Source organism: Polistes canadensis, unplaced genomic scaffold (genome assembly GCF_001313835.1).
Source record: "Polistes canadensis isolate GaletaPanama2010 unplaced genomic scaffold, ASM131383v1 scaffold_72, whole genome shotgun sequence".
Classification (NCBI taxonomy): Eukaryota; Metazoa; Arthropoda; class Insecta; order Hymenoptera; family Vespidae; genus Polistes; species Polistes canadensis.
Genome location: NW_014569619.1, coordinates 234,287 through 259,520, shown reverse-complemented (window position 1 = coordinate 259,520; position 25,234 = coordinate 234,287). Strand labels below are relative to the sequence as shown.

Genomic DNA, 25,234 nt, shown 5'->3' with positions numbered 1-25,234 from the left:
AAATGAATTAAAAATATTTAATCATTTTTAAGTAAAAAAAAACTGGTTCAACACAACACAAATGTGTAACAAAATATATTTCTTCCAAATATTTTTAATGAAAGCCATACATTGTATATTTTAAAATGCAAAAATATTTAATTCAAATTAATTTGCGCCCTGTGTGTCAAAACAATTCTAATGTCTATCTGTCATTCTAAATTTAAACTGTCATTATTATTTATCAGAATTATTATATATTATATGTTGAATTAATAGCTTTGTATGAGAATACATTTGTAAAATTTTAATAAGATGAATAGTTATTTTTTTATCAAATATATCTGATGATGAACTTTTTAAATGTATAAGCAACGCGATTTGTACATACAATTATATTTGTATGTATTATTTGATATAAGCAATCATTTAAAAATATATATGTCGAAGAAATGTAATATCAACAATAGAATAATATTCTATTATCTTAACAGCTATTTTGTGTTAATATATTAATAAAAATGATCACGTATGAAATTTACATAGCATATGTAAAAATATTGTACATAATTAATTATGTGAGATAATATTTGAAAATTCTCTAGATAAATTTATAAACGCTGCGAATCTTTTTGTGTTAAACATATTAATAAAACGTTATTATATATATATTTTAAAATGTGTCCATAAAATGTAAATATGCAAGAAATTTTAATTTCATTTATATTTCACTATCTCTTTTCTAATAATATTAATAATTCTATTGAAAAACAATATATGTGTCACGCCAGCGTGTGTGTGTGTGGCGATGATTGTGCCTACAAATGTATCCAATAAAAAATCAGCAGAATAAAATATTCCTATGTATTCAATATTCATATACACTTTCTATATATATGAAACATTATATTTTGAAGAACATGGTGGTATGTTTCTTTTTCAAAATAGAATATACAATTTATAATAAATAGTTTACGGGTACGACTTTTATAAATTCTGTAATCGTGGTTATTTATTAAGTAGTCTACTTAATTTTTTATAAAAAACATTTTCTTAATTGATATTTATACTTGATTTACTGTCTTTATATATACATATATAAAACAGTTTTGCAATATTATTCGAATATAAAACTAATAAGAAATATTCTCCTAATGTTTTCGAAGAATTTGTGACATTATTTCCTTATAGTAAATATTTTAATTTAACATTTTAACTTTGCATTGTAAAGAGATTTATGTAAATATAATGATTGAATAATTACAGTATCTCCATTTCCATTCTATGTCATTTGCACTTCCACATCTTTCATGTGTGCATGAAATATTTGTATGTATATGCAAATTATTAAATTTTTACATAATTATCTTCAGACATATAGCAAAAAGACATATTGAGTTTAAAATGATTCAAATCAGTAATAATAGTAAATTATAAATAAAAATTTTACGTAAAAATTAACGCGAACAATAATATATACATTTTTGTATTAAAAAGAAAAAAGAACAATTAAATTGTTCAAATCGATTACTTGTCATTTCACTTATTAAATGTCAACCAAGTAGCTCAAAGTCCTCGTCCGATGTATCATATTGACGTTCTATGTGTTCAAAGTCTAAAACTATTAATGAATAAATATATCAAAGTCTCTAAAAACTATCTTAAATACATAAAACTAATAAAACTTTATATAAGTAATCAATTCAATATTAACTTACAATTACTAGCTCCTATTGCCTCGGATACGTCTTCAGCTGGTGACCAATTAACTAATTTCTCTGTAGACAACTCGAATAATGGTTGTTTCGCAGGTTCTAACAATTCATCTTGCATAATCTTACACATAGATTTAAAATCTTTTTCTGTAGCACAGAAAAAGCACTGTAACAAATAGAATTTATTTTCAATTGCGATTACATATTTAAATCATTTTTATATGGCATGATGAATTATTTGGTTATACTTACAAGTGCTACGGAGGGATCAATGTCTGTAATAGAAATACGACTAGCAGATTTACAGTGGTATGTGAGATCCACATCTCTCTCATCATCGACACTAGCTGAACGCTGTGTCGTATGTGGATCCAAATAAATCACTTCATCTCCTAAAATATCACATTTTAATTTTATTATTTATTACACAAAAATGATAAAATAATATTTCATTAAAAAATTTATATCAAAGTTTCTTTTTTAAACATACCAACACAACCAATAAAATATAAAGCAAGATTTGGTTTTCCACCGATTACTCCTAGAGATTGTGGGATCTTGAACGAAGTCTAAAAAATGATATATGCTCAATTTGAATATCTTTGTTTTTCAAAGATATAATTTCTTCTTTGGTTGTTCATGCAAGTACTAGTATTATTTTTATATTACTTTAAGTCCATCGAGGTAAACAGGATTAATTTCATTCAAACCAAGACGAAGTGGTATTAACAGTAATAAAGGCTTCCATTGGCTCGGTGCTTTCAATGGTTCTTTTCCATCTACTTCAACTGTTGTACCTCCTTCCACTTTACATTGTCTTACTGTAAATTTAAAAATAAATGTAAATTAAAATATAATAAGTACTATATTGCAATCTACTTACAGATATCATTAACTATTAAAGCATTATCCAAAGCTACATGTATTGTAATAGAGCTCCATTCATCGTACACAACCAATTTTCTAAAACAATTTAATAACAAGTAAATCATGATTAATTTATATTATTAACATAATTTTTTATCTGATTAATATTTAATTAAAAAAAAAATGTATACTTTAATACTTGTGCAATGGTATTTGGACCAAACCATTGTCCAACTTCTTTTCCTTCTGATGCTCCCATTAACGCTATTTGATGAATAGAGAAAGGAGCAGCTCTCTTATCTTCAAAGCGTTTCAATATTTCCAGGTACGTTGTATTCTTTGTTTCTGATGTCCAACGCCAATCTCTACCTATCATCATAGAATGTTTTCTATGGTAAATCGATAGATAAAATAATAAAATCATAAAATAAGGTAACGTTATGAATATATTACCTAAATGTAAAAAGATTAAAGCTTGACCAAGAACCATTTGACCACATCTTAACATGCAGCCCCATCCTCTATCAGTTGTAAATGAAGAACTAAAACCACCAATGGGAATAAAACCTCTACGGTAAGTAAACCATAATTTAGACAAAATATCTTTACGTATATCTTCTAACTCTGAAATACAATATTAATCTATTTATTACCAATCGTGTATCAATAATTATACATAATAATTATATGTAAATAACAGCATGTATACATATACCTGTTTTAGCATGATATTTTTTTCCAAGAATCCAGACAGGTTGGTCCGTTTGTGGTATATCTTCTAAATCGTCGCATATACTCTGCGTAAAAAGACTATCCATTCTTAGACAATGTAACAGGTATTTTAATTAACTCGTGAAATGCATTAGTGAAACCTGACGAACCGTAAATTGGTTGTATAAATGTAAACAAAAGATAAATTCTATCGATAAAATTACGCAGAGTAAATTAAAATTAATTTTAATCCGAAAGAAAAAAAAAAAAGAAAAATCAACTTACTTTTATTAGAAAAAATAAAATATCAATCATGGTACTTCCCAGGATATTGCATTCGCATAAAGATAGGAGACAAGGAATAACATACGAATCAAACAGAAAAAAATATTAAAAAATAAATTTAACCTTATATCTCGTAAGATTTATTCCTAATTAAACAGCAAAATGCGTTTTTAATGTATTGAAATAAAATTATTATTAGGACAGAGAGTAATTGCATAAAAGTGAAATAAATGAAAAAAATCGTAATAATAATTCTTCAATAATACTTCTTTCTCCACGAATTTATGCACAATTTTCTATAACATGATTCATAAAGTATCTTCAAGGTGGCTCGAGATAGAAATGTGTTGTAAATAGTTACGCGGTTCCAATGTGCATCTGATATACTTACGAAGTTCCCGTGTATTTTGAGAGATGGCGCCATACGTTTGTTCTTGGATTTGAATCGGTGTACCACATGACCACAAGCATACTTTTCGTATTTCTAATATCACTTGTGGCGGGTCGGAACGATTTGTGCTGGATTTTATCTACGTTAATACATTAGTAAAGTATATTATGATTTTATTTAAATAATTTATTTATATATATATATATCATATTCTTTTTTTTTATAATCATACAAGCTTCGCCAAAAAAATGATTTTTTAAATTATTTAAATGAGCCCCTTTGCGATACAACAATCACGTACGTAATAACTACTTTAATGTATTTGTCCTTAGCATTTATTCTGCTTTGTTAGTTCAAAAGATAATAGTCCTTCTGATGAATCAAATTTAACTGTCTACCGGAAGTGTATATGTAATTGACATGTTATATTTTCTTAGTGTTTTTTATATATAAATATTTTTTATTATTATTGTGAAGAAAAATATTTAATCATAATCATTGTCATAATTTATGTATAAAAATAAAAAAAAAGATTGTATTATTGCAACTTACATTGACGTAGATCAATTTTATAGATTAAATATCTATGATATTCCATGGTCATGACTTTCACAAATCAATCGTCCTTTTAGTAAATGCACTATTGACACACGCGCCCACACACACACACACACAAACATGTATATATATATATATGATCAATATAATCGATATAATAGATTTTATAGTAACTTAAAACACGTTTCACCTTTGCTTGATCAAGTTAATATTCCGAAAAAATAAACAGGATGGATTCATTCGAACGATATAGTTTAAGATAAAAGTAATTATTAAAAAAAATCTTTCTTCATCACACATTTTATTATAATGAATTAAATAGCGGATTAATATTTATTTAAATAAAAAGAAAGACGTATATACTAAAGCTTAAATATTTACGGGATTGCGAATCGTACTTACTATGTGTGCCACGGAGCACGAAGTGAAAGTCGCCAAGTTTTCTTGCTGAACCCTTTAACAGAATGAAGAACAAGTTAGTCTACGGTCGATTGCCTTTTTGTACGGTTGTATACATGTATGTATGCATGTAAATATGTATTAAAAGAATTTCTAAATCGGAAAAAGAAAAGAATATTAAGCAGTTTGTATAATTGCCTATCTCATGTTTTTTGTTTACATTTATATAATGTATTTATTCGTAATCATAATCGTGTATGAATATATGTATGCATGTATGTACGTATTAAAGGAATGTTAATATTAAAGGAAAAAAAAAAACATTGAAAAATTTGTGATTGACTCTCTTGATTTTTATGTTTTTTTTTATGATATGATGAGTTATTGTGATAATAACTCATGATAGATTATTGTAATGATAATGTGTATTCATATGTTCGAAATTTTTGTGAGAAAGAGAAAGAGAAAGACAGATTAGCGAACGAGCGAGCTACAGTAAGAAAATAAGAGAGAATAAATTACATTTTTTCGTCTCATTTGATAAATTAGAAAATTTAATTAATATTAGTGCGAAAATTTCCATATGTATATATATATATATATATAATTTTATATAAATATATATTATTCACATATATTTGCACATATGATGAGAGTAAGATACAAAAGATAAAATGAAATTTTTATTTGTATCTATTGATAAATTCAAAAAAATATTATCTATGTGATCTTTTTTGTTAATCATATAAAAATGAAAGATATACCTAGGCAATCGGTTTTATATATTATTTTAATAACAACAAATTTCAATTCGTTCATCATCTTTATTCTCATATGCTAAGCGAGTCTTTTGTTTTTTAATAATTTGTAATACACGTTTGATTAATATACGTAGTATTTATGTACTGTGAATTACCGAAATTGAAGAATGTTGCTTGTCAACACACCAAATACGTGTGACCGAATATTTATTCTTATATATTAATATTTCGGACATACATCAAGCGATCATGTGAATCTTGACATTCTCCAATTTCGGTCTTTCACGGTAACATATATAAATAGAAAAATGAAAAGAAACCAAACGATAAGTACGATTTAGTTTTTTTTTTTTCATTTCTCTCTCTTTCTTTCTTTTCCTTTTCTTTTTTTGCATATCGTTTTCGTTGCATAATTTACGATTCCAGGTGCGCTGTAAAAAGAAATATATAGCCGATTGTGTATGGCATATACATTTTTTTTTTTAACTTACTCATATCGTAACAAATACGGAAGAATATATGAAAACGTCACTTTGATAATTGTTTGCGACACGTGCATAAATGCTACTGTTATTTTAACAGGTGTAGTGAATATTTAGGATAAACAAGAGCAAAATGTCACACAAAAGGAATTCTATGGATACTAGTGTCCTTGAAAAATTGATTACAACGAGTTCTGATGAGGTATTAGTGAAATTTTGATTGAAAATAGAAAAGTAAGTTTTTTAGGCTAATTAGAAAAAATATTCATTGTAATTTTTACATCTTACATTATTTTATAAAAACGTTTTTTTTTTTTTTATAATCTTCATATTTTACAGTTGTTTTTTTAATGTATTTATTTTTCAAACAAAATTTCACTGTTACATCAGTAAAATATTATCACATATGTACTATATTATGCATCTTTTGTACGTATATATGCATGCATATATTTTTAGATTTTATCTTTATTATAATCTGTTCTTTTAGGATACAATGGAAGAAAAAAATACGAGAGTAGATACAACAACGAAAAATGAAGGATACGAAGCGTAAGAAATTATCGAAGATTTTCTAAAAGAGAATCTCATTTTTTAACGATAAAAGTAAATGATTATTTATTTTTTTTTAAATGTCAGATACAAAAATGACATCAAAGAATCATCGTGGAAATTTTGGAAGAAGAGAAGATACGTTGTAGCGATTTTAGCATTTTTAGGATTTTTTACTTCATATATACTTCGTGTTAATTTAAGCGTAGCGATAGTTGCGATGACCGAAGATAAAATCGATGAGAATGGAAATATTTATCGGGTGAATTTTAATTTTAATATCAATATAAATATATTTGTAAAAATTTTTATCAAAAATTGTTAACTATAATGATGATGAATAGTCATAATGCAAAAAAATATTTCATGTAGAAAAGAGAATTTGATTGGGATTCGAAAACGAAAGGACTTGTTTTGAGTTCATTTTTTTATGGATATTTGAGTACTCAATTATTTGGTGGATGGTTGGGTGCCAGAATTGGAGGTAAAAGAGTGTTTGGCATCGGGATTGCAGCAACAGCATTTTTTACGATTATTACACCTCCTCTTGTCAGAACAAGTGTATATATTCTAGTTGTTTTGCGTATTGTTGAAGGAATTTGTGAGGTAAGAGTTCAAATTTATAAATATGAATACTGTATTAAAATTTTTATGTAATTCTTTTCACAGGGTGTTACATACCCCTGTATACATGCAATTTGGGCTCAATGGGCACCCCCATTAGAAAGATCAAAATTAGCAACCCTTGCATTCTCTGGTAGTTTCTTAGGAACCGTTTTTGCTATGCCTATTTCTGGGATAATGGCTGAACATCTCGGTTGGCCTTCAGTTTTTTATGTATTTGGTATAGTAGGAATTATTTGGTTCATTGCATGGTGGATCTTTGTCAAAGATTATCCTGAAGATGATCCTCGTATATCTCAAGCTGAACTGCAATATATTCAAAGTAGTATCGGTATAACTACGAACAAAATGGTTAGTGCAAAAATATTTCTTTTTATATTGATTTTATTTGTTTATTAGTTTGATATATTTATGCTTATTACTTTTAATGTTTTTATAGAAAGTAAAACATCCATGGAAAGCTATGTTGACTTCTCCGCCTGTTTGGGCTATTGTTGCTGCTCACTTCAGTGAAAATTGGGGATTTTATACCATGTTGACACAATTACCAACATTTATGAAAGGTCGGTAAAATAATCATCCGATTATTTCTTTTTTACGTTTTATAAGATTAGTACGATAATAATGGAATTAAATTTGCAAATTATTAGACGTGCTCAAATCTGAATTGGAAGCAACTGGTTTTATGTCTGCTCTTCCATATTTGGCGATGACCATAGTTGTTCAGTTTTCCGGTCAACTGGCTGATTATTTAAGAACAAAAAAAATCTTAACGACTACTCAGGTATTTTCATAGTTTTATTCAGAGATACAAATATGATGGAAAGAAAAAAAAAAAAAAAGAAAATAAGTGACCATTGTTAATTTACAATAATATACTTTATTTCGTAATCTAGGTTCGTAAGCTATTTAATTGCGGTGCATTTATCTTTCAAACGATCTTCATGACCAGCGCTGCTTTTGTCTCGACTAAAGTCGGAGTGGTTATCTGTATTACCATAGCAGTTGGCCTTGGTGGCTTTGCTTGGTCTGGTTTTGGGTAACTTTTAAAATTCAATTTTACATTCATATAAATTATAAATTAAAATGTATCGATAATAAACAATTGAATGCTTACTATTTATTTATTTGCAGTGTCAATCATTTGGATATTGCACCAAAACATGCCAGTGTTTTAATGGGAATAGGTAATACAATAGCAACTTTACCAGGAGTCGTAAGTCCCATTATTACTGGATATGTTGTTCAAAACAAAGTAAGAATATAATAAATTTTAAATAATTTATTGATTATATCTATAAATAATTATGAAAAATCTTGAAGATAAATAATATCAAATGGTTTATTTTAGAGTGCAACAGAATGGAGAACGGTATTTATTATCGCTGGTACAGTTTATCTTTTAGGTGCTATAATTTACGGTATTTTTGCATCCGGGGATAAACAAAGTTGGGCTGATGATACTTTAAAAAAACAAAGCGAAGAAAAAGTTTACGATAATCCAGGATTAGAAGTAGATAGTTTATAATTAATAAATATTTTAATGATGTAAAAAAAATGAAGATAAATTATTATTAACACTAGGTTTATGGACATTTCCTATATACCTGTCTTTACCAACATATGTGAAATTGATGCGTGAAGGAAACTACATATTTTCTTTAAAAAATAACTTATTTTACCGCTAATTCTGATATTAAAAGACTAAGAAAAAAATGAATTCGTCTCCTTAAATGAATAAAAGTCACCATGTATAGAAATATATTTGTATAATGATCGAAATAATCACACATAATGCGATTATATGTTAAACATATTGATGATGTTGTATCAATTGAAATCACATATTTTTATATTTCGATATTGTATAGAAAGAAAGAACAAACTTAATGTAAATTATTATTGTAATTATGAAAATTTTTCTGTGCAATAGTTATACGTTTAACGTAGTTTCTTGTCTAAGAATATTATTTATCTTTAAATATTTACTAAAATAGAAAATGATATTACTGATAGTGGGTAACGTTGTTTAGTTATACGATAGATGTCACTATAACATCGTTCCAAATAGCGCTGCAATTATATTTAAATAATCGTAAATTCAAATGAAAGAACGTTCGATAAATATATCGATTGTTCGATATACGATTCGATTTAGTTCGATCAAATTCGAGCACTATACTCGATCTCACTTGGATTTTTGCATTTCTATTTGGTACATTGGTACGAGTAGACAAACAATAGTTAATAGGTGTGGGTGGAGTGATTTTTCTAATATTATTATTTCTCTTGTATCTGTCGCGACTTAGAGAAAAAGAGAGAGAGAGAGAGATAGAGTTTCATGTTAAGAATTATGCAAATTACCATATTAATGTATTGATAACGCTGTTGTTCGTAAAAGTAGAACATTTTCATAAGGTGTAATGTCATAGCAAAATGAGACGTCATTACTGTCTTGTACATCATAATTAATGGTACGTATTATTTGATCGTCATACAATTTTTTTATGTCCAATTTATCAACAATAATAAATTATCAACGGATGATAATATCAAATTTTTCTTTTTTTCTCTCTTTAGGTTCTCGTGTAAAATAAATTTAACCTATTTTCTATTGCAGCCTTACACTTTCATTTAAGCGTGTATGTACATATTTATACATATATCGCTATGAACAATAAAGACAACTGGATGGATAAAATTACCTGCTGTCAAAATAATTATCATCATCGTGTATCGCCGAGAACACGAAATGATTCAAATAATCGATTTGGGTGAAGAATTCTTGAGAAGATACTGGTAATAAAGTATTGAGTTGTTCATCAATATGGCGGCGAATCTCGAGGAAGAACAAAGTTTACGGGAGTGCGAGGAATACGTTCAAAGACATAACATTCAACAAGTTTTAAAAGATTGTATAGTGCAACTCTGTGTGGGCAGACCTGAAAATCCAATATCCTTCCTGAGAGAATATTTTCAGAAATTGGAAAGGGTATGTATTTGAAATGATTTTTATCTTTTATTTTTTAGTCTTATATGTGTGGACATTTTTGTCAATGTGATTATTATAGAACAAAAAACGTTAAAATGGTATTAAAGAATATAAAATATATGTATCCTATCAAACAACTCAATATGTTATTAATTATTATCGCGTCGTGTTATTCATTTTTATATTACTTAAAATATTCATTAGTATAGTAATATAATATAAATTTTCCAAATTGCTAATTTGTCAGTACTAGCAATTGTAGAGTTAAATTTTAAATAATACTAAAAGTAGATTAAGTTAGATAGATTTAAATAATATTGTCGACAATATATTATTGACGTACAATTATATTTATTCGTATCAACAAAAAATATTAAAAACTTTGTCTATAAATTTATCTATTGCTTCAGAATACATAGTTTTAATGAACATTCGAATACTACATGCATGTGACAATGTATATGTTTAATATCAAAATCTTATTATCTATTATGATTACAACCAAAATTTTATATTATAAATTCAATTGACACAAAAATAACAAAAAACCTTAGTTAACGTCGAAAACATGAATTTACTTCGACAAAAAAATAACCTATAAAATATGAACTACAAAGAAATTTAATATGTATTAATAATAATTATTATTATTATAATACATTATAATTACCGCAACATATAATTAAAAAGAAAACAATTACCTACATTTTTTATATACAAAATCAATATTTCCGACTATATAATAACAGCCTTGTTTAAGTATATACAGTTTCTTATACGTCATCAAAACATGTTTTGATCTTAGTGTAACAGTAGTAGAAACAGTAGTAATACTACTAAGTAGTAGTAGTAGTAGTAGTAGTAGTAGTAGTAGTAGTAGTAGTGTAGTAGCAGCAGTGTGGTAGTAGTATAAGTAGTTGTGTAAATAATACGTTCAGAAAGAAGGGGTGAAGAATGGAAAGGTAGAGGGAAGGGAAGATGAAATTGGTACGGTACGATAACGATGACGTAAAATCACAGCCATGACGACATCGAGCGAAAGGTGCGCAAGCAATCTCGAGTGTAAATGTATATATGCACACATACAAGAGCAGAAAACAGGAGAGACATGCATAAAAAATACACAGCTGAATTTAAAAGAGACCAAAAACTGCTACTCTTAGCTATCGTCAACCGAAGATAAACTTAACGCAAAGCGCATATAAGTAAGTGAGGGAAGGTGAAGAGGGATGATACTTTCCGTGTGGAAGAGGGTGCTATCCTGCTAGAGAAGATTATTATTTTCCTTCGTCGTAGAGGGGTGCACGCGTGCATAAGAAAAGAAAGTATATTATACCAAGTAAAATATACGAATGGCAGAAAGAAAGAAAGAAAGAAAGAGGGATAAGGAGAGAAACTTCGCACGTAGATGAACATAACATGAGAAAAGAGAAGAGGTTAGGGTGGGGGTAATAGAAGACTGGGCAAAAGAAAAAGAAAGAGGAAGAGTAGAAGGGGAAATGATAGAAGAGAGGAGGTAAGCATGTTGAACAGGGGCCACGGGGATCTAAACATAGCATATGCTCGAAATATAACAAGGCAGAACTTTAGCCAGGAGGCACGCAAACTTAACGCGTACACATATCGACGTGGGTTCTCCAAAAATTTGGAAACTTAAAAAAGAGATAGTAGAGGGAGAGAAGAAGACAGAAAGATCAAAGCGTCGAATACGACGTTTAGTTCGTAGACATCAGTTGATAAATTGAATTCGTTCGCTAGGTAGGTAGCTAGTTATAGCTAACTTACTCGTTCGTTCGATTCCCCTCTATGTCTCACTTTCGATCCTACAAATACTAATTACTATAGACGAGGAGGTAGTAGAAGAAAGAGAGAGAAATAGAGAAAAAAGAAAAGAGTGCATCCGTGTCGTCGCCGTAATTGAAAGCAAATAGATAGCGCGGGATCATCGAGCGTGGTGGTGTGTTGTTAGGGTCATCGGTTAATCAGATTCAGGGAAGCCTTAGAAGGCAACGTGCAAAAGAAAGAGAAAAAGTACCAAGTGGAACGTTGATCTATAACACTTTACGAGAACGAGAACGAGAAGAACGACTTGAGGATTAACATATTTGTCTTTTTATTCTTTTTTGTTCTTTTATTCAATTTTCATTTTGATTTAATTTCTCACATATATATTTCGGTATATAAATTTTTTTTTCTTTTGTTTTCCGTTTTTTCTCGTAGGAATACTTCGGTTATCATCGTCTTTATTATATTGTGAGATTGTGTTCCGCAATCGAGACACAGTAGCGGTGTTACATTTCTCAAAGATCAACGTAATACAAAAAAGAGCGGGCTCGCGCGCTCTCTCTCTTTCTTTCTGTTGATCGCGAATCTTTGAATATCCCGTTATATTTTTACGTGTTTGAAGAAAAATAACACTAAACGACCAGTATAAAGGATGAGTCACCAGGTACGTGTGTGTGATGTCGTCTTTCATAAATTTAAATATACGAAAGAAAAATAAGAATATATTATTAAATTGATTAATTTTCATTAAATTTTTTTTACTATTTATTTGCCTTTCCCATCGGGACCATCGCAAAATATACTTGAAAACCGCGCGGGTTTTTTTTTTCTTCTTTTATTTTTATTTTTTGTTCTTATTAATGGGACACATTTTAAGTGTCTTATTAATATTTGATTTTTTTTTTTATATTCAATTCCTTTGTCATATGCAGTACAAGATTTGTATAAAATCAATGATGTTAATGCCTCGTAAAAACATCGTTTATATGCGATTATTAATGCTTATAAAAGCACTCGTGTTTGAGAACGTCAACTGACCTATGCCATTATTCGTTACCTTCCTTTCCCTTCTTCTCGATTCTATTCTTTGCATATGGTCCATGTTTTATTATTTAACGATTTAATGATGAACGTTAGGTGTAAGAGAAGTGTGAGAAGAAGGAGTAGAAAGTATAGTATGATTTTTAAATTTGAAAATATATAATTGTTTTTATCGTATCTTTTGAAAGCTCATAATTTTAACGATTTACATATTATTTAATTAAAAATTTTTATTATTCAATGGTGATATGGGGTATGAAGGGAAGAGAGAGATAATTTTTATATTAATAAAATTTGCGTATGATGTCCTTAAAAAAAAACGATTTTAATTTTATTAGTGATGAATGAAATTTTAAAGGAACAAGCTCACGATGCAAAACAACAAATCGCTACGAGTCCTGAGGACACCGAGGATATGCCTGCTGGTCAACAAGGACCACAAGTTCCAAGACGTCGTGGTGGTATCTCGGCAGAGCCAGTATCAGAGGAAGATGCAACTAGCTATGTTAAAAAAGTTGTACCGAAGGATTACAAAACAATGGCTGCTTTGAGCAAAGCTATCGCTAAAAATGTTCTATTTGCACATCTCGATGAAAATGAACGATCCGATATATTCGATGCTATGTTTCCTGTTACCTTTTTACCTGGAGAAGCGATCATACGTCAAGGTCAAGTCCTAACGCATACATACATACACAAAATGGGCCATAAGTTCCTAAGCTTACTGTTTTGTAATCTACAAAAATATTAACAAAAAATCGTGAGTTAATTTTTTTTAAATTATCTAGGAACTTTTGGCCCACCCTATGTATAAATTTTCGATTTTATTTAGCTTCTCTTTTTTTTCTATTTCTTAGTTCTGTAAGGACGTACATACAGATGCATGCATAGATATAGATAAGTTTTACTTGAATTTATTGATTTTTTTTGTCTCTCCTTTAAAGGTGACGAAGGTGACAACTTTTATGTAATCGACCAAGGCGAGGTTGAAATATTCGTTAATGGTGAATTAGTAACGACTATTGGAGAAGGTGGAAGTTTTGGTGAACTTGCACTAATTTATGGGACTCCACGTGCTGCTACAGTAAGAGCCAAAACTGATGTTAAATTATGGGGCATAGATAGGGATTCCTATCGTCGAATTTTAATGGGTTCGACAATTAGGAAACGAAAAATGTATGAGGAATTTCTTTCCAGAGTCTCGATTTTAGGTACATATACTTTGGAGGTTCTTTTATCGCAATATTTTTTGTTTTCATTCGCTACTTATTAATTTTTTTAATTCGTAGAATCTTTAGACAAATGGGAAAGACTTACAGTGGCTGATGCCTTAGAACCAGTTGCGTTTGATGATGGAGAAATGATAGTAAGACAAGGTGAACCTGGTGAAGATTTTTACATCATTGTTGAAGGAACTGCTGTAGTATTACAACAACGTTCGGAAGGAGCGGAACCTCCTGAACCTGCGGAAGTGGGTCGTTTAGGCCCATCTGATTACTTTGGTAATGTTTTTACATCATATTATAACATTATTACTAATTTATGTTTATTAAACTTTTGATAGTTTATATATGTATATACATCCATGAAGAAAAAAATGATTATCCTATTGTTGTAATGATACATGTATATATATATACTTATGTCTAATAGTAAATAATTAATAGGGGAAATAGCATTACTACTGGATCGACCAAGAGCAGCTACAGTTGTAGCTAGGGGTCCTTTAAAATGCGTCAAATTAGACAGAGCCAGATTTGAACGTGTCTTAGGACCTTGTGCTGACATTCTGAAACGCAACATTACTCAGTATAACAGTTTCGTATCCCTTTCGGTATAAATTCAAACAGCACGAAAAAACCGTACCAATCATACAGATTCCAATTTTTCAGACACTATGCTTCAACAACAACAACAATAATAATAACAAACCTATTGTTAAACATTTTTCTATTTCGTTAGTGCTTCATTTATTAAAATGCATATTATATGTCGAGTATTATTAATATACATACATATTGTATATCATTAGAAAAAAGAAAAAAAAAATAGTAAAAATAAGAAAAAAAAAAAATAAAACGAAAAACACTTAGTATATAAGATTATTATTATAACGCACTCTATATAATAGCTGACGATTCATATAACAAAAATTCTTCTGGTTATATTGTGTAAATTGTGTTTCTACAAAAATATCATTTATCTATTGTTTTTTTGTTAACGATCAATTTCTAAATTGATCAATTTGTATTCTTCTGATCATTTGTTATATTTAGACGCACGTATTTATACAATATTATTACTTTTGTATTATCATAAATTTTGAGATAAATAATGCTTTCAAATAAGGTCGCTGGTCGACTGTGGTAAATATTTTATGGTATTCAAATGATTGATAATCAAAATGTTCTTTTTAGCTTATATTATTTGTTACATATTACAATAGCATCACTACATTGATAATATTTCTATAACAAATATGTATATGATAAAGCACATACATATAATGCCCAATTTATGATTTATAACACAGGTATTGATAAATGATGAAACAAGTCGCAATTAATAAACTGAAAGTGCGTTTAGATTTGATTTATATAACACAAAATGTTCGGAAAATTAAATAATTTATTATGCACAACAGTATACACGTATTTTATATCTTACAATTAAATATCTACCTTCCCCCAATTTAAAAATCTTACATATTCCTTTAACCTTAAGAAAAGGTTTGTTTTTCTTAATCGAATAACAAGCCAATGACTTTTAATTACTTCTTTGAACTAAATATTATAAAACTAGAACTTGGTTGATTCATATGAGAGATATATATATATATATATACAAATGTCCAGCATAAAAAATTGATATTAAAGTTGTTTTTCTTGCTGGTGTTATTTTTTTTATTATTTTATATTTTTTTTTTATTTTCCTAAAAAGAACACAGGAACTTCGCATCATCCTTGATAGTTAATCATTGTGTTCTATAAATCTTCTTGTATTGAATCTCAATCACCACTTATTTTTGTATGCCTTATAGTCTCTGTCTGCGAAATGTCACAATTTTTTCTCCCTTCCCATAGAGAATAAGTGCAGACATTCTATGAGAAAACACTTGTTGAATTGAATAAGAGTAGTCCGTTTATTGATTAGCGATGAAAACAATAGTTTGTCACAGACACACACATCAAAATCTTCAGAAATATGTTCCTCTTCTTATAATTGGTTATTTTATCTTCATATAAAACATGTAGAAAAAAGAATGATCTACATATTTTAACCAATAATTCGAATAATTCATTGAATTACCTGGCACCAGATGATAAAGAGAAAAATATGGGCTATTTTGTTTATAAACCCAACAATAGGAAACAAAGAAGAAAAGAAACCTTTTACGAAGAAAACAAATTTCTTGCCATCTCCAATTGATTCTTCACCATTTTCGGTTTCATATCGAATCTGATTGAGAAATACAAGATACAAATTAAGAAACTATTTGATCTTTCTAGCTCTTTTTTCGTGTTTGTTTTTATAATTCACAAATCCAGAAGATTTATCCTTGATGCGCATAAGAATAGTATATACAAATTCCTCAAGAATGTTTCAAATAGTAAGGTTTTGCTCAGGCAGTAAACCATTCCCAATCGATGACAATGATTGGAAATTATTCAAAAGAATTGGTTTATATCAGCCCTTCAAGCAAAAAAAATAAATGAACCCGCTCAAACTTTGGAATATATGCATATGCATATGAACGTGCAAATAAGAAGTTACACGTATGTATTATGTCAAATTAGAAAACGTATGCATATACATATTTATACATATAGAGAGTGCCGATCGCTTAATGATTTACAGCGAATTAGGTAAGAAAAATATTTCTTTACCAACCACCTAGACAACCACTGCTTGTTTTACAGTCGATTAGACGCCGTTCAGGATCAGCATAAACCAACGTAAATTCACTGACAAATTCATAGAACTTGTCCAATGTTTCAAAGGCCAATTCTGCTACGATGAAATCAACCGCCAAATTTTGCCGGTAACTAAACAGTAGAAGAAAGAAATACAAATGTTAGATGAATAAATATGCACATATATATACATAAACGTATGTATGGATGTATATATAAATACACACACACACACACATATATATATATATATATAAAACAATTTAAAATATGAATGATAAACATATATACATATAAAAAAAAATTTAACTTTCAGCTGCAGTACCCTGTAACAGAAATCTTCATAATTATAATTCCACTCTCTCCCTTTCTCTACTTTTTAATTATGTACCTATGACATTAAATCTAATTTGTGTATTTTATAATATACAAAGATAAATATATATATATATACACATATAATTTTGCTTTTATATTCAAGTTTCTACTTAAAAAAAAAGAAAAAAAAAGAAATTATATTTACAATTTATATATAACTAACCATTTAAAATTATATACTTCAATCTTATCTTATTGTTAGTTAAAAATTGTTAGATTGAATATTGAAAACTAGGTACCATATGCATCATATCACATAAAATGTCACTGTATTGTTAGTTCATATCAATATATGCAATGATAAATAATTTGAAAATAATATTGTACTTACGACTTTATCATTTGCTTCAAAGCAATCTTGCGTTCTCTGGCAGCAAACCAATCCATCAGAAAGGCAGCCATTCTTGGTGCATTTCTGTATAACTTGAATAAAGCATGAAAGTTACCCAGCCACCATGCTGAACGAACTTTCAATGCATGTTTAATACATTCATCCTTTTTATCTTCATTAGTAAGTGATGCTAAAATTGTTGTTAAATCTGTAATAAATAAAAATATTATAATACTAAAAAATTCAATGTGTACACATATAAACACATACAAACATATAACATATTCATATTCATATTATTATTATTATTATTATTATTATTATTATTATATAATTTCTATATTTACCTAAAGTATTTTTTGTAAAAATATAATATAAAATACGGTATGCCACAAACTCGCATCTATTTTCACCACCCACATCTTGATATAACATTCTTAATTGTGTTTGACATTGATTAAATTCTTCATGATCTCCACGTTCTAAAGCTACACGAGCGTGGGTTTCATAAACATGGACAGTAAATGCATCTCTGATACCTTGCACGGTAAGATCTTGTCGTATAGATTTTAATTGATCACAAGCATATCTGTAGTCTTGTTCCACTACCCAACGATTCTTGACATAGGCCAACGAATTTTGAAGAACACTTACCGGTCGAATTGCAGATGGAGCTGGAGCCTAAAATATTATACACATATAACTTTGTTTAAACAAATGTATATTAAATTAATACTATGCTATATCTGGTGGCACCACATTGGTGTCACAGGTAAATATATTGGACAAATGTCAAATATTAAATTATTAATCGTTTGAGTGCCACAGTCTTTCTTGTTTTCTGATCGAAAATTACCAAGCGGCGAGACAGCGCTTGTCATATTCTACGTCCTAAATTGCCGAGCGGTGCGTTAGCACTTATTTTCTCCTTACAAACAATAGATTTGTTTTCTGTGATTATGGGCTTCACCGCCTAGAGCTCTGATGCTTTTAGGACAGGACAGAAGAAGCGCGATCGCGCTGCTTAGCACTCAAACGTTTTATGAAATGTCTTACCGATGTTAGGCGTAAATAAGGTTTTTCTAAGTCCTTGCAAGTTCCAATGATGTGAAGTCCAGTGAAGTCAAAGTCAGGGGTTGGATCATCTCTAATGGCACAGTTGAATGTCCTAGAAATGGGATCGTTAAATCGTGCCGCACGTTGTTGAAGTTTCTCCTTGGACCCCAGTTCATCGCTATTGCCTGTAGCTAAACCAAACTCTGAATAGAAATGTGATTTTGTCTGCTTAGTCTTCTTGGGTTTCTTGTTGTTGTTGTGATTTTGTTTATTTCGTGTTGATTTTTTCGTTTTCAATGATTTGCTGTCATAGTCCCGATCGCTAACGTTAGACGAAGAGGAGGTGCTACGCCTGTACTTCCTCAAGGGGGGACTACGCGTATGAGAACGTGATCTCGACTTTGATCTTGATCTTGACCTCGACCTCGACTTTGATCTTGACCTTGACCTTGATCTCGATCGTGATCTAGACCTCGATCTCGACCTCGACCTCGACCTTGATCGCCTATGGGTCACAGAGAGACGCGCGCCAAGCCTAGCTCCAAGAGAAGTTGAAAGCCCTGACTTGCGCAAGCCTCCCTGTGTATTGGCCAATGGATTGGCTAAAGGATTATTTAATTTTAATGCTGGCTTCTGAGGCTTTATCGTCATAGTCATACGTTCACTGTGTATACTAGGTAAAGGCTCTTTGTCCCAATCTTTTACCCAAAGCGAGCCATCATTAGCAGCTCGTGTTATTTTCCCTTTTAGTATTATTTCAACCTGATCCTTGTCAACTGCTGTTTTACACTTTTCATAACACCTGTTCACGTAATTTTTTAAGCTGTCAGGCCAATCCCCAACTGGATTAGTATTTGATGAAGCAATAGGGGGATTATTTCCCACTGGAACACTAGTATTCGAAGATGCACTGACTGCTGTAGTGGCAGGTATAATAGGATCAGGAGATTCTTCAATGGGTGGAGGGGGTACAGCTATTTCATGTTGAATAGGAGGTAAAGGTGGTAACTCCACTTTGAGATTAGGTTCCGATACAAAATTTGTTGTTACATTGTTTCCCTGAAAGTTATTGTTGAATTGTGCCGCTAGATTTTTGTTCCTCTTACGTTTTTTCTTTGCAGCTCCACTGTTTCCTGATTGAGGAAATCCTAATCCAACTTTTTTGTTTTGTAGATTGAACCGCACTTGTCCATTGTATTCTAGAAAAAATGATTTTATTAAATTTAATTGATCTTATACAGGATGATTCTGGGAACGTGGAAAGACGTTTGAAAATATTATGCCATGATTTTTACTCTATCATTTTTCTTATTTTTGTTTAAAAAGGACCAATAACCTGTCCCAGTTCCCTTAATCACCCAGTATATATAAGATCCAAATTTTACAAAAAATACTTACGAGAAATATCATTATGCATTCCATTCCAATTACCATAAGAAAATGCACCGTAGACAAATCCTGAATGAGGCTGTATTGATGGTTGTACCTGATTATGTTGTTGAGTAGGTTGAAGAGGTGGAGGAGGTCCAGGAGGTAAAGGAGGAAGATCGGAATCGTCGTCTAAAGTCATGGGTGTTCCAGGTACTGGAGGCTGTTGATGAAGTTGTTGTTTTATTTGATTATTTGCCTGTGAATTCTGCTGCTGAAGAGACTGTTGTTGTTGTGGCTGTTGCTGTTGTTGCTGATGTTGCGGATGTTGCTGCATTTGCTGTGGATTAAAAGCATGCCCATAGGCAGGCATCATCGTGTGATAATAATTAAACATTTGACCTTGATGCGATACTCCTTGGTATCCTGTCCCATACAATTGGCTATAACAAAAATACAAACAAAATTATTCATTGTGAAATAAAAAATTGAACAATGTAATGCTTTCTTAATAAGAATGAGAAATAAATGGTATATTGGCTTTTATTTATGAATTGCTTAGAACATTTTTATTTTATCTATATCAGATTATACAAAATAAGAAAATTAAATAAAGGCATTATCTTAAAATAATCAAGCAGCCTCTCTCTCCCACTTTCTCTCTAATATCAATTCTTATAAGTTAGTAATAAAAATAATAGAACTCTGCATTAAATATAACATTTAATAAATCTTCTTTAATACATATATATATATTAAATTATTATGATTATTATTATTATATATATATATATATATTAATATATGTATATAATTGTAAGATGTAATATTTACCCTGGGTAAGATGGAAACATAGCGTGCATGTTATTTGGTGAAGGATACTGCCACGCCATGTTCGCCATTGAACTCGCTCCTAATTGCTGAGGCTGTTGAAATGGCTGCTGCTTCTTCTGAGACGCTAAAATCTCCCCTTCAGACATACTCGTTAAAAAAAAATCTCGAAATAATTTCTTGATAAAATCTTACTTCACAACTTATCACTTTCAAGAGGAAATATTGCTTATTCCGTTAACGCTACGAATATAATCAATAAATAAGCTAATGTAAAACGTATGAACTTCACGAAACACTACGTAATACGACCCAAATTTCCTTTTATAATAAATTGACAAACCTGCAACTTAAAGAATATAATTTGTGAAACTAGTGGGAATTGACTCATAACAATGATGCCAACCTAACTTCTATACTTTATTATGGTGTGTATGCGTATATATATATATATATATATATATATATATATTCTATTATTAACATTACAAGCTATTAATTTTATTTATTTTATATGCATTTATACATAATTGAAATTTATATATAAATTACTCATATTGAGTTCGGAAGACTGTACTTTGTTCTGATTCTTACATCAGATGCATGAATCAGATTCTTTAAAGCATCGATCCTTGCGAGCTATCGATAATATTTCGAGACGCTACCTCAACTGCAGCGTGTGTCGCTACTTGCGTCACTTGGTGCTAGGGATTTTTCATTTGCCCTTACATCGTGTTAGTAGGTATTCTGGTTTGATCAATTTGTAGTTAGACATGAAACATGGTATATAATGTTCTGTAGGCTGAAAACTTAAAATTTTTTATTACGTAGTTCATACATATATTGTTAAGAATTTCCAAGTTTATATTTAGATATTTTTGTAAAATATTAAAAAATGGGAGATTTTCATTCCCCTATGCGTCTTATTTCTCATAATGCAAGGTATTTTAATTCATATAATTTGAATGCATTTAACTAGAATATGACATTTTATTTTTTTAAATGAAAATAATTTTATAAAGAATTATCTAATTAAGATTAATAATTTGAATATAATTTATTTATAGAATTTTAACACCTAAACCACAAGTTCAACAAACTCTTCATTTAAAACAAGTTCAAAATAAAACAAAGAAAAATATTACATGGTTCTTTGTGAACAGTATTCTTGTCAGTATTATTATCACAGATATGTAAGATTTTAAATTTTCATTTATTATCAATATATAATTAGTATATTAAAAATATTGATTATTATTTAAGTATATATTATTTATATTATAGATTGTACGGAGGTACAGCTTATAAACCATTTTTTTGGATTGAATGGTTTTTAGCATCGATATTTGCTATAAATGCATTTTACCATATAATTCAGTACACTTGGACAAATTTTCACATAGAACCAATTGCATTAAGTCCACGACAAAGAATTTTATTAGGAGTATCTAACAATGATCCACTTTTCAAAAGTGAAATTCCTGTACAAAAAACCCTGGAGTCGAATACATCCTTGAATTTATCTTGTATTAGTCTTAACAGACGCGTGACACAACTTGGATCCTCGCTAAATGAAACCAGTAAGTAAAAAAGTTTAATTGTTTGTTATTGATGTATTATTATCACAAATACATCTTTATTTATCATATAGAAAAAAAACTATGTATGTAATTATATTTTGTTGAAGAAGATTATTCAATAAATACATTCGCTAAATATGGCAATGCATTGTCCCCAAAACTGAAGCTCAATGGTAATGGATCGATCAACAAATCTTTAAATTCTTCTATAAATAGTACATTAGCAAGCGAAAGTTTCATTCAAAATGAAGCTGAATTGCAAAAATATTTAAAAGATGCATCCGTACAAAGAAAAACTATACTTTCTACTAATATCGATGAACCCTCCAATTTGTTGAGTTCATTTTGGACACATCCTGCTGTAAGAAGTACCAATGAAGTTTCTCCTTCGTTGAGAAGATGTGCTTATCAACTTGCTCCTACTATGTCTTTTGGTAAATTATAATATATATACTATATGTAGGATGGTAATAAAAAAAAGTCTAATATTTTACACTAATTCAAAAAATATTTGAAAGTGTACGTTAATCTATGATTTGTAAATGTCAGAATTGCATTCAAATGGAAAGTAGACATATCGAATATCTATGTTTTGAACATATGTTTACGTCTACGAAATAATCTTTGTTGATATTAGTAATAGTTTTTGCTTATTTTCATAATAAACGTATTTTGACAATCTTGAGCTAATGTATTTTTAAGTAAATTCTTATATGTACATTTAATATGTTGCCAAAAAGCACACTTACGATATCGAACACTCATAAATAATAAAAGTTTATTTACATTGAAAGGGTTGATTTTAAGACCCATTTATCATATCAATTAGACATTTTTTATTCCTCTTGATAGGTACTATAAGCTCTTAAAATATTGGACTCTGTTTTTTACCACCCTGTATATATATCTATAAAATAAATTATTATTGTGTTAGAAATAATTGTAATCTTTATCTAGATAAATCAAAATCTTCAAGTCCTTGTGTAGAAGAAGGAAATTCGCCAAGAGGTACCTTTGGCATTCCAGATGTTTGGAGAAAATATAGAATTGATCCAATTAAAGTTAATGAATGGACAGCTAATCTTCGTATGGTATATATACTATTTCTTTTTAAAATTATTACTATTATTAACAGAAAATATGCTATGAGTCCGTGTGTTATCTGGAAATTATTTTAGTGGATTAGTAAAACTGTTGTCGAAAGAGTTGCTGCAGAAATTGATAACATATGTTCATCTTTGACTCGTCATGGTTTAAGTGATTCTCAACCAGGACATATTGGTTTGGATAGACTGAGAAAATTGGCACAAGCACAATTTTTAGTGTCTACGATACCAACGCTTCCTACATTAGTACCTTTCCTAGAATTATCTAATAATCAAGAATATTTAGTAAAAAGAATTAAAACACTTGCCAAAGGGGGTTCTATGAGTGAATTCAAATGGAATAGTGGTGGTTCGCATAATAACAAAGAATGGGATTCTAGTTTACCGACTGATTCAGCTGTAAGAAATTATTGATTATTCTCTTACAAAAAATAAAATTCATTTTTATCTACACAAATATGTTTATATACATTATTTGTAGGTAATAATGCATTTAATAGCAACTTATATGGACACGCAATTAGAAGCTCCTTTAGATCAACCAGATGCACGTCCTTTCTCATCAAGGTATATGGCTCGATCAGGCATGGATTTACCAAGAAATAAAGGTCCTATAATAATGTGTCAATCTGTAAATCCACCGCATTATTGTTTAGCGTTATCTGGCGACTCCTTGCCAACTGATTACGAAGAAATTCAACGGGTAAATAATATTTTCTCTGCATATAAAAATATAATAAAAAAATATATATATATCAGTGGTTTAATTCATATAACATGTATATTTTTCAGGGTAGAAACAATTTATTTTACACGCTCTTACTTTTTTTATATATTGTTAAAACTCGAGATCATGGTATGTTGGGACGTGTTAATTTAGGAGCATCAGGTATTAATATCTTATGGGTTATTGAAGGCTAAAATTAATAAAAAAGCGTATCTATAATTTTGCTTTATATAACTTGTATAAACAATTTCAATCTTCTCAGATTTTGGTTTTTCTAGAAACGAATTTTAATTAAGTATATATTAATATACATATATTAACAAACAATCGGATGATATTTTATAATTTATTTATGAATATGTGTGTGGGTGTGATAAAAAAAATTAAAGAGAGAGAGAGAGAACTATATTTGAATTCTACGAACTCTTTATTCACATATACTTACCCATTATGTACAAATAAAACAGAAATTACGGTTTGTAATTAATAAAGGTATTTCTATACTATTATGAAATACATTATTATTTACTATTTGTTTGTTTTTTCGAATTAAAACTGACATCAATAAAGAAAAAACGTAATTTACAGGGCTGAGTAATATTAATTAAGTTTATCTACTTTTTTTTTTTTACATATAAATGCATGTTTTTTTGTGAATTAAGCTGAACGGTACTATAAATGCACTAATCGTGTACTAAACTTTATAATAACTGTCTTTATCAAGTTTGATATCTTTTAAGTAGAGAGAAATTTTTGTTTATTTTTATATCTTATATATTCAATTTATTCTTTTTATTAGGA

At 29.3% G+C, this 25,234-nt stretch overlaps 5 protein-coding genes across 14 annotated transcripts; 3 read left to right on the top strand and 2 right to left on the bottom strand.

The window, feature by feature from the left end:
• Positions 1-970: 970 nt before the first annotated feature.
• On the bottom strand, positions 971-4,019 carry LOC106786372 (cysteine protease ATG4B). Of its 3 annotated transcripts, none has more exons than XM_014747669.1 (10): positions 3,949-4,019; positions 3,277-3,358; positions 3,015-3,185; positions 2,753-2,930; positions 2,578-2,657; positions 2,364-2,515; positions 2,185-2,263; positions 1,947-2,086; positions 1,698-1,860; positions 971-1,600 (listed from the first exon to the last, which is right to left on the bottom strand). In XM_014747669.1, the coding sequence occupies exons 1-10, from the start codon at positions 3,979-3,981 to the stop codon at positions 1,533-1,535; spliced, it is 1,146 nt and encodes a 381-aa protein (XP_014603155.1). In that variant the 5' UTR covers positions 3,982-4,019; the 3' UTR covers positions 971-1,532. The 3 variants fall into 3 exon arrangements, with proteins under 3 accessions (XP_014603155.1, XP_014603156.1, XP_014603157.1); XM_014747670.1 differs by lacking the exon at positions 3,949-4,019 and adding an exon at positions 3,558-3,778 and having other exon boundaries at positions 1,335-1,600; XM_014747671.1 differs by lacking the exon at positions 3,949-4,019 and adding an exon at positions 3,558-3,777 and having other exon boundaries at positions 1,335-1,600; positions 3,277-3,433.
• On the top strand, positions 4,003-9,023 carry LOC106786369 (sialin). 5 transcript variants are annotated; one of them, XM_014747662.1, is made up of 11 exons: positions 4,044-4,103; positions 6,249-6,350; positions 6,639-6,700; positions 6,788-6,962; positions 7,073-7,306; positions 7,370-7,675; positions 7,764-7,887; positions 7,975-8,108; positions 8,221-8,363; positions 8,459-8,579; positions 8,676-9,023. In XM_014747662.1, exons 2-11 carry the CDS (start codon positions 6,282-6,284, stop codon positions 8,850-8,852), a joined length of 1,545 nt encoding a protein of 514 aa, XP_014603148.1. In that variant the 5' UTR covers positions 4,044-4,103; positions 6,249-6,281; the 3' UTR covers positions 8,853-9,023. The 5 variants fall into 5 exon arrangements, with proteins under 5 accessions (XP_014603152.1, XP_014603148.1, XP_014603151.1 ...); XM_014747663.1 differs by having other exon boundaries at positions 4,060-4,108; XM_014747666.1 differs by lacking the exon at positions 6,249-6,350 and having other exon boundaries at positions 4,003-4,103.
• Positions 9,024-9,521: 498 nt separating this feature from the next.
• Positions 9,522-15,741, top strand: LOC106786358 (cAMP-dependent protein kinase type I regulatory subunit). Of its 3 annotated transcripts, XM_014747634.1 has the most exons (6): positions 9,522-9,798; positions 9,945-10,316; positions 13,501-13,810; positions 14,087-14,353; positions 14,432-14,644; positions 14,810-15,741. In XM_014747634.1, exons 2-6 carry the CDS (start codon positions 10,152-10,154, stop codon positions 14,980-14,982), a joined length of 1,128 nt encoding a protein of 375 aa, XP_014603120.1. In that variant the 5' UTR covers positions 9,522-9,798; positions 9,945-10,151; the 3' UTR covers positions 14,983-15,741. The 3 variants fall into 3 exon arrangements, with proteins under 3 accessions (XP_014603120.1, XP_014603122.1, XP_014603121.1); XM_014747636.1 differs by lacking the exons at positions 9,522-9,798; positions 9,945-10,316 and adding an exon at positions 11,297-12,074; XM_014747635.1 differs by lacking the exons at positions 9,522-9,798; positions 9,945-10,316 and adding an exon at positions 12,480-12,765.
• Positions 15,560-21,354, bottom strand: LOC106786357 (leukocyte receptor cluster member 8 homolog). The gene is made up of 6 exons (XM_014747633.1): positions 21,024-21,354; positions 20,220-20,632; positions 18,822-20,020; positions 18,113-18,446; positions 17,766-17,973; positions 15,560-17,188 (listed from the first exon to the last, which is right to left on the bottom strand). The coding sequence occupies exons 1-6, from the start codon at positions 21,167-21,169 to the stop codon at positions 17,026-17,028; spliced, it is 2,463 nt and encodes an 820-aa protein (XP_014603119.1). The 5' UTR covers positions 21,170-21,354; the 3' UTR covers positions 15,560-17,025.
• A 396-nt stretch (positions 21,355-21,750) lies between these two features.
• On the top strand, positions 21,751-24,947 carry LOC106786375 (transmembrane protein 209). 2 transcript variants are annotated; one of them, XM_014747676.1, is made up of 8 exons: positions 21,751-21,962; positions 22,088-22,213; positions 22,305-22,600; positions 22,711-23,034; positions 23,558-23,691; positions 23,779-24,105; positions 24,188-24,409; positions 24,499-24,947. In XM_014747676.1, exons 1-8 carry the CDS (start codon positions 21,916-21,918, stop codon positions 24,625-24,627), a joined length of 1,605 nt encoding a protein of 534 aa, XP_014603162.1. In that variant the 5' UTR covers positions 21,751-21,915; the 3' UTR covers positions 24,628-24,947. The 2 variants fall into 2 exon arrangements, with proteins under 2 accessions (XP_014603162.1, XP_014603161.1); XM_014747675.1 differs by having other exon boundaries at positions 22,708-23,034.
• The last annotated feature ends 287 nt before the right edge of the window (positions 24,948-25,234 follow it).

Bases quoted from the DNA above. Each gene is read 5' to 3' on its own strand.
- LOC106786372 (XM_014747669.1), bottom strand. From the start codon at position 3,981: ATGGCGCCATCTCTCAAAATACACGGGAACTTC. The intron at 1,861-1,946 runs GTAAGTATAACC...TATTTGTTACAG, and splicing joins TTGATCCCTCCGTAGCACTT to TGCTTTTTCTGTGCTACAGA. The intron at 1,601-1,697 runs GTAAGTTAATAT...ATTCATTAATAG, and splicing joins GGCAATAGGAGCTAGTAATT to TTTTAGACTTTGAACACATA.
- LOC106786369 (XM_014747662.1), top strand. From the start codon at position 6,282: ATGTCACACAAAAGGAATTCTATGGATACTAGTGTCCTTGAAAAATTG. The intron at 6,701-6,787 runs GTAAGAAATTAT...TTTAAATGTCAG, and splicing joins AAAAATGAAGGATACGAAGC to ATACAAAAATGACATCAAAG. The intron at 8,364-8,458 runs GTAACTTTTAAA...ATTTATTTGCAG, and splicing joins TTTGCTTGGTCTGGTTTTGG to TGTCAATCATTTGGATATTG.
- LOC106786358 (XM_014747634.1), top strand. From the start codon at position 10,152: ATGGCGGCGAATCTCGAGGAAGAACAAAGTTTACGGGAGTGCGAGGAA. The intron at 13,811-14,086 runs GTCAAGTCCTAA...TCTCCTTTAAAG, and splicing joins AGAAGCGATCATACGTCAAG to GTGACGAAGGTGACAACTTT. The intron at 14,354-14,431 runs GTACATATACTT...TTTAATTCGTAG, and splicing joins TTCCAGAGTCTCGATTTTAG to AATCTTTAGACAAATGGGAA.
- LOC106786357 (XM_014747633.1), bottom strand. From the start codon at position 21,169: ATGTCTGAAGGGGAGATTTTAGCGTCTCAGAAGAAGCAGCAGCCATTT. The intron at 17,974-18,112 runs GTAAATATAGAA...TATTTATTACAG, and splicing joins TTTTACAAAAAATACTTTAG to ATTTAACAACAATTTTAGCA. The intron at 17,189-17,765 runs GTAAGTACAATA...TCTACTGTTTAG, and splicing joins TTGAAGCAAATGATAAAGTC to TTACCGGCAAAATTTGGCGG.
- LOC106786375 (XM_014747675.1), top strand. From the start codon at position 21,916: ATGGGAGATTTTCATTCCCCTATGCGTCTTATTTCTCATAATGCAAG. The intron at 21,963-22,087 runs GTATTTTAATTC...ATTTATTTATAG, and splicing joins CTTATTTCTCATAATGCAAG to AATTTTAACACCTAAACCAC. The intron at 23,035-23,557 runs GTAAATTATAAT...ATCTTTATCTAG, and splicing joins TGCTCCTACTATGTCTTTTG to ATAAATCAAAATCTTCAAGT.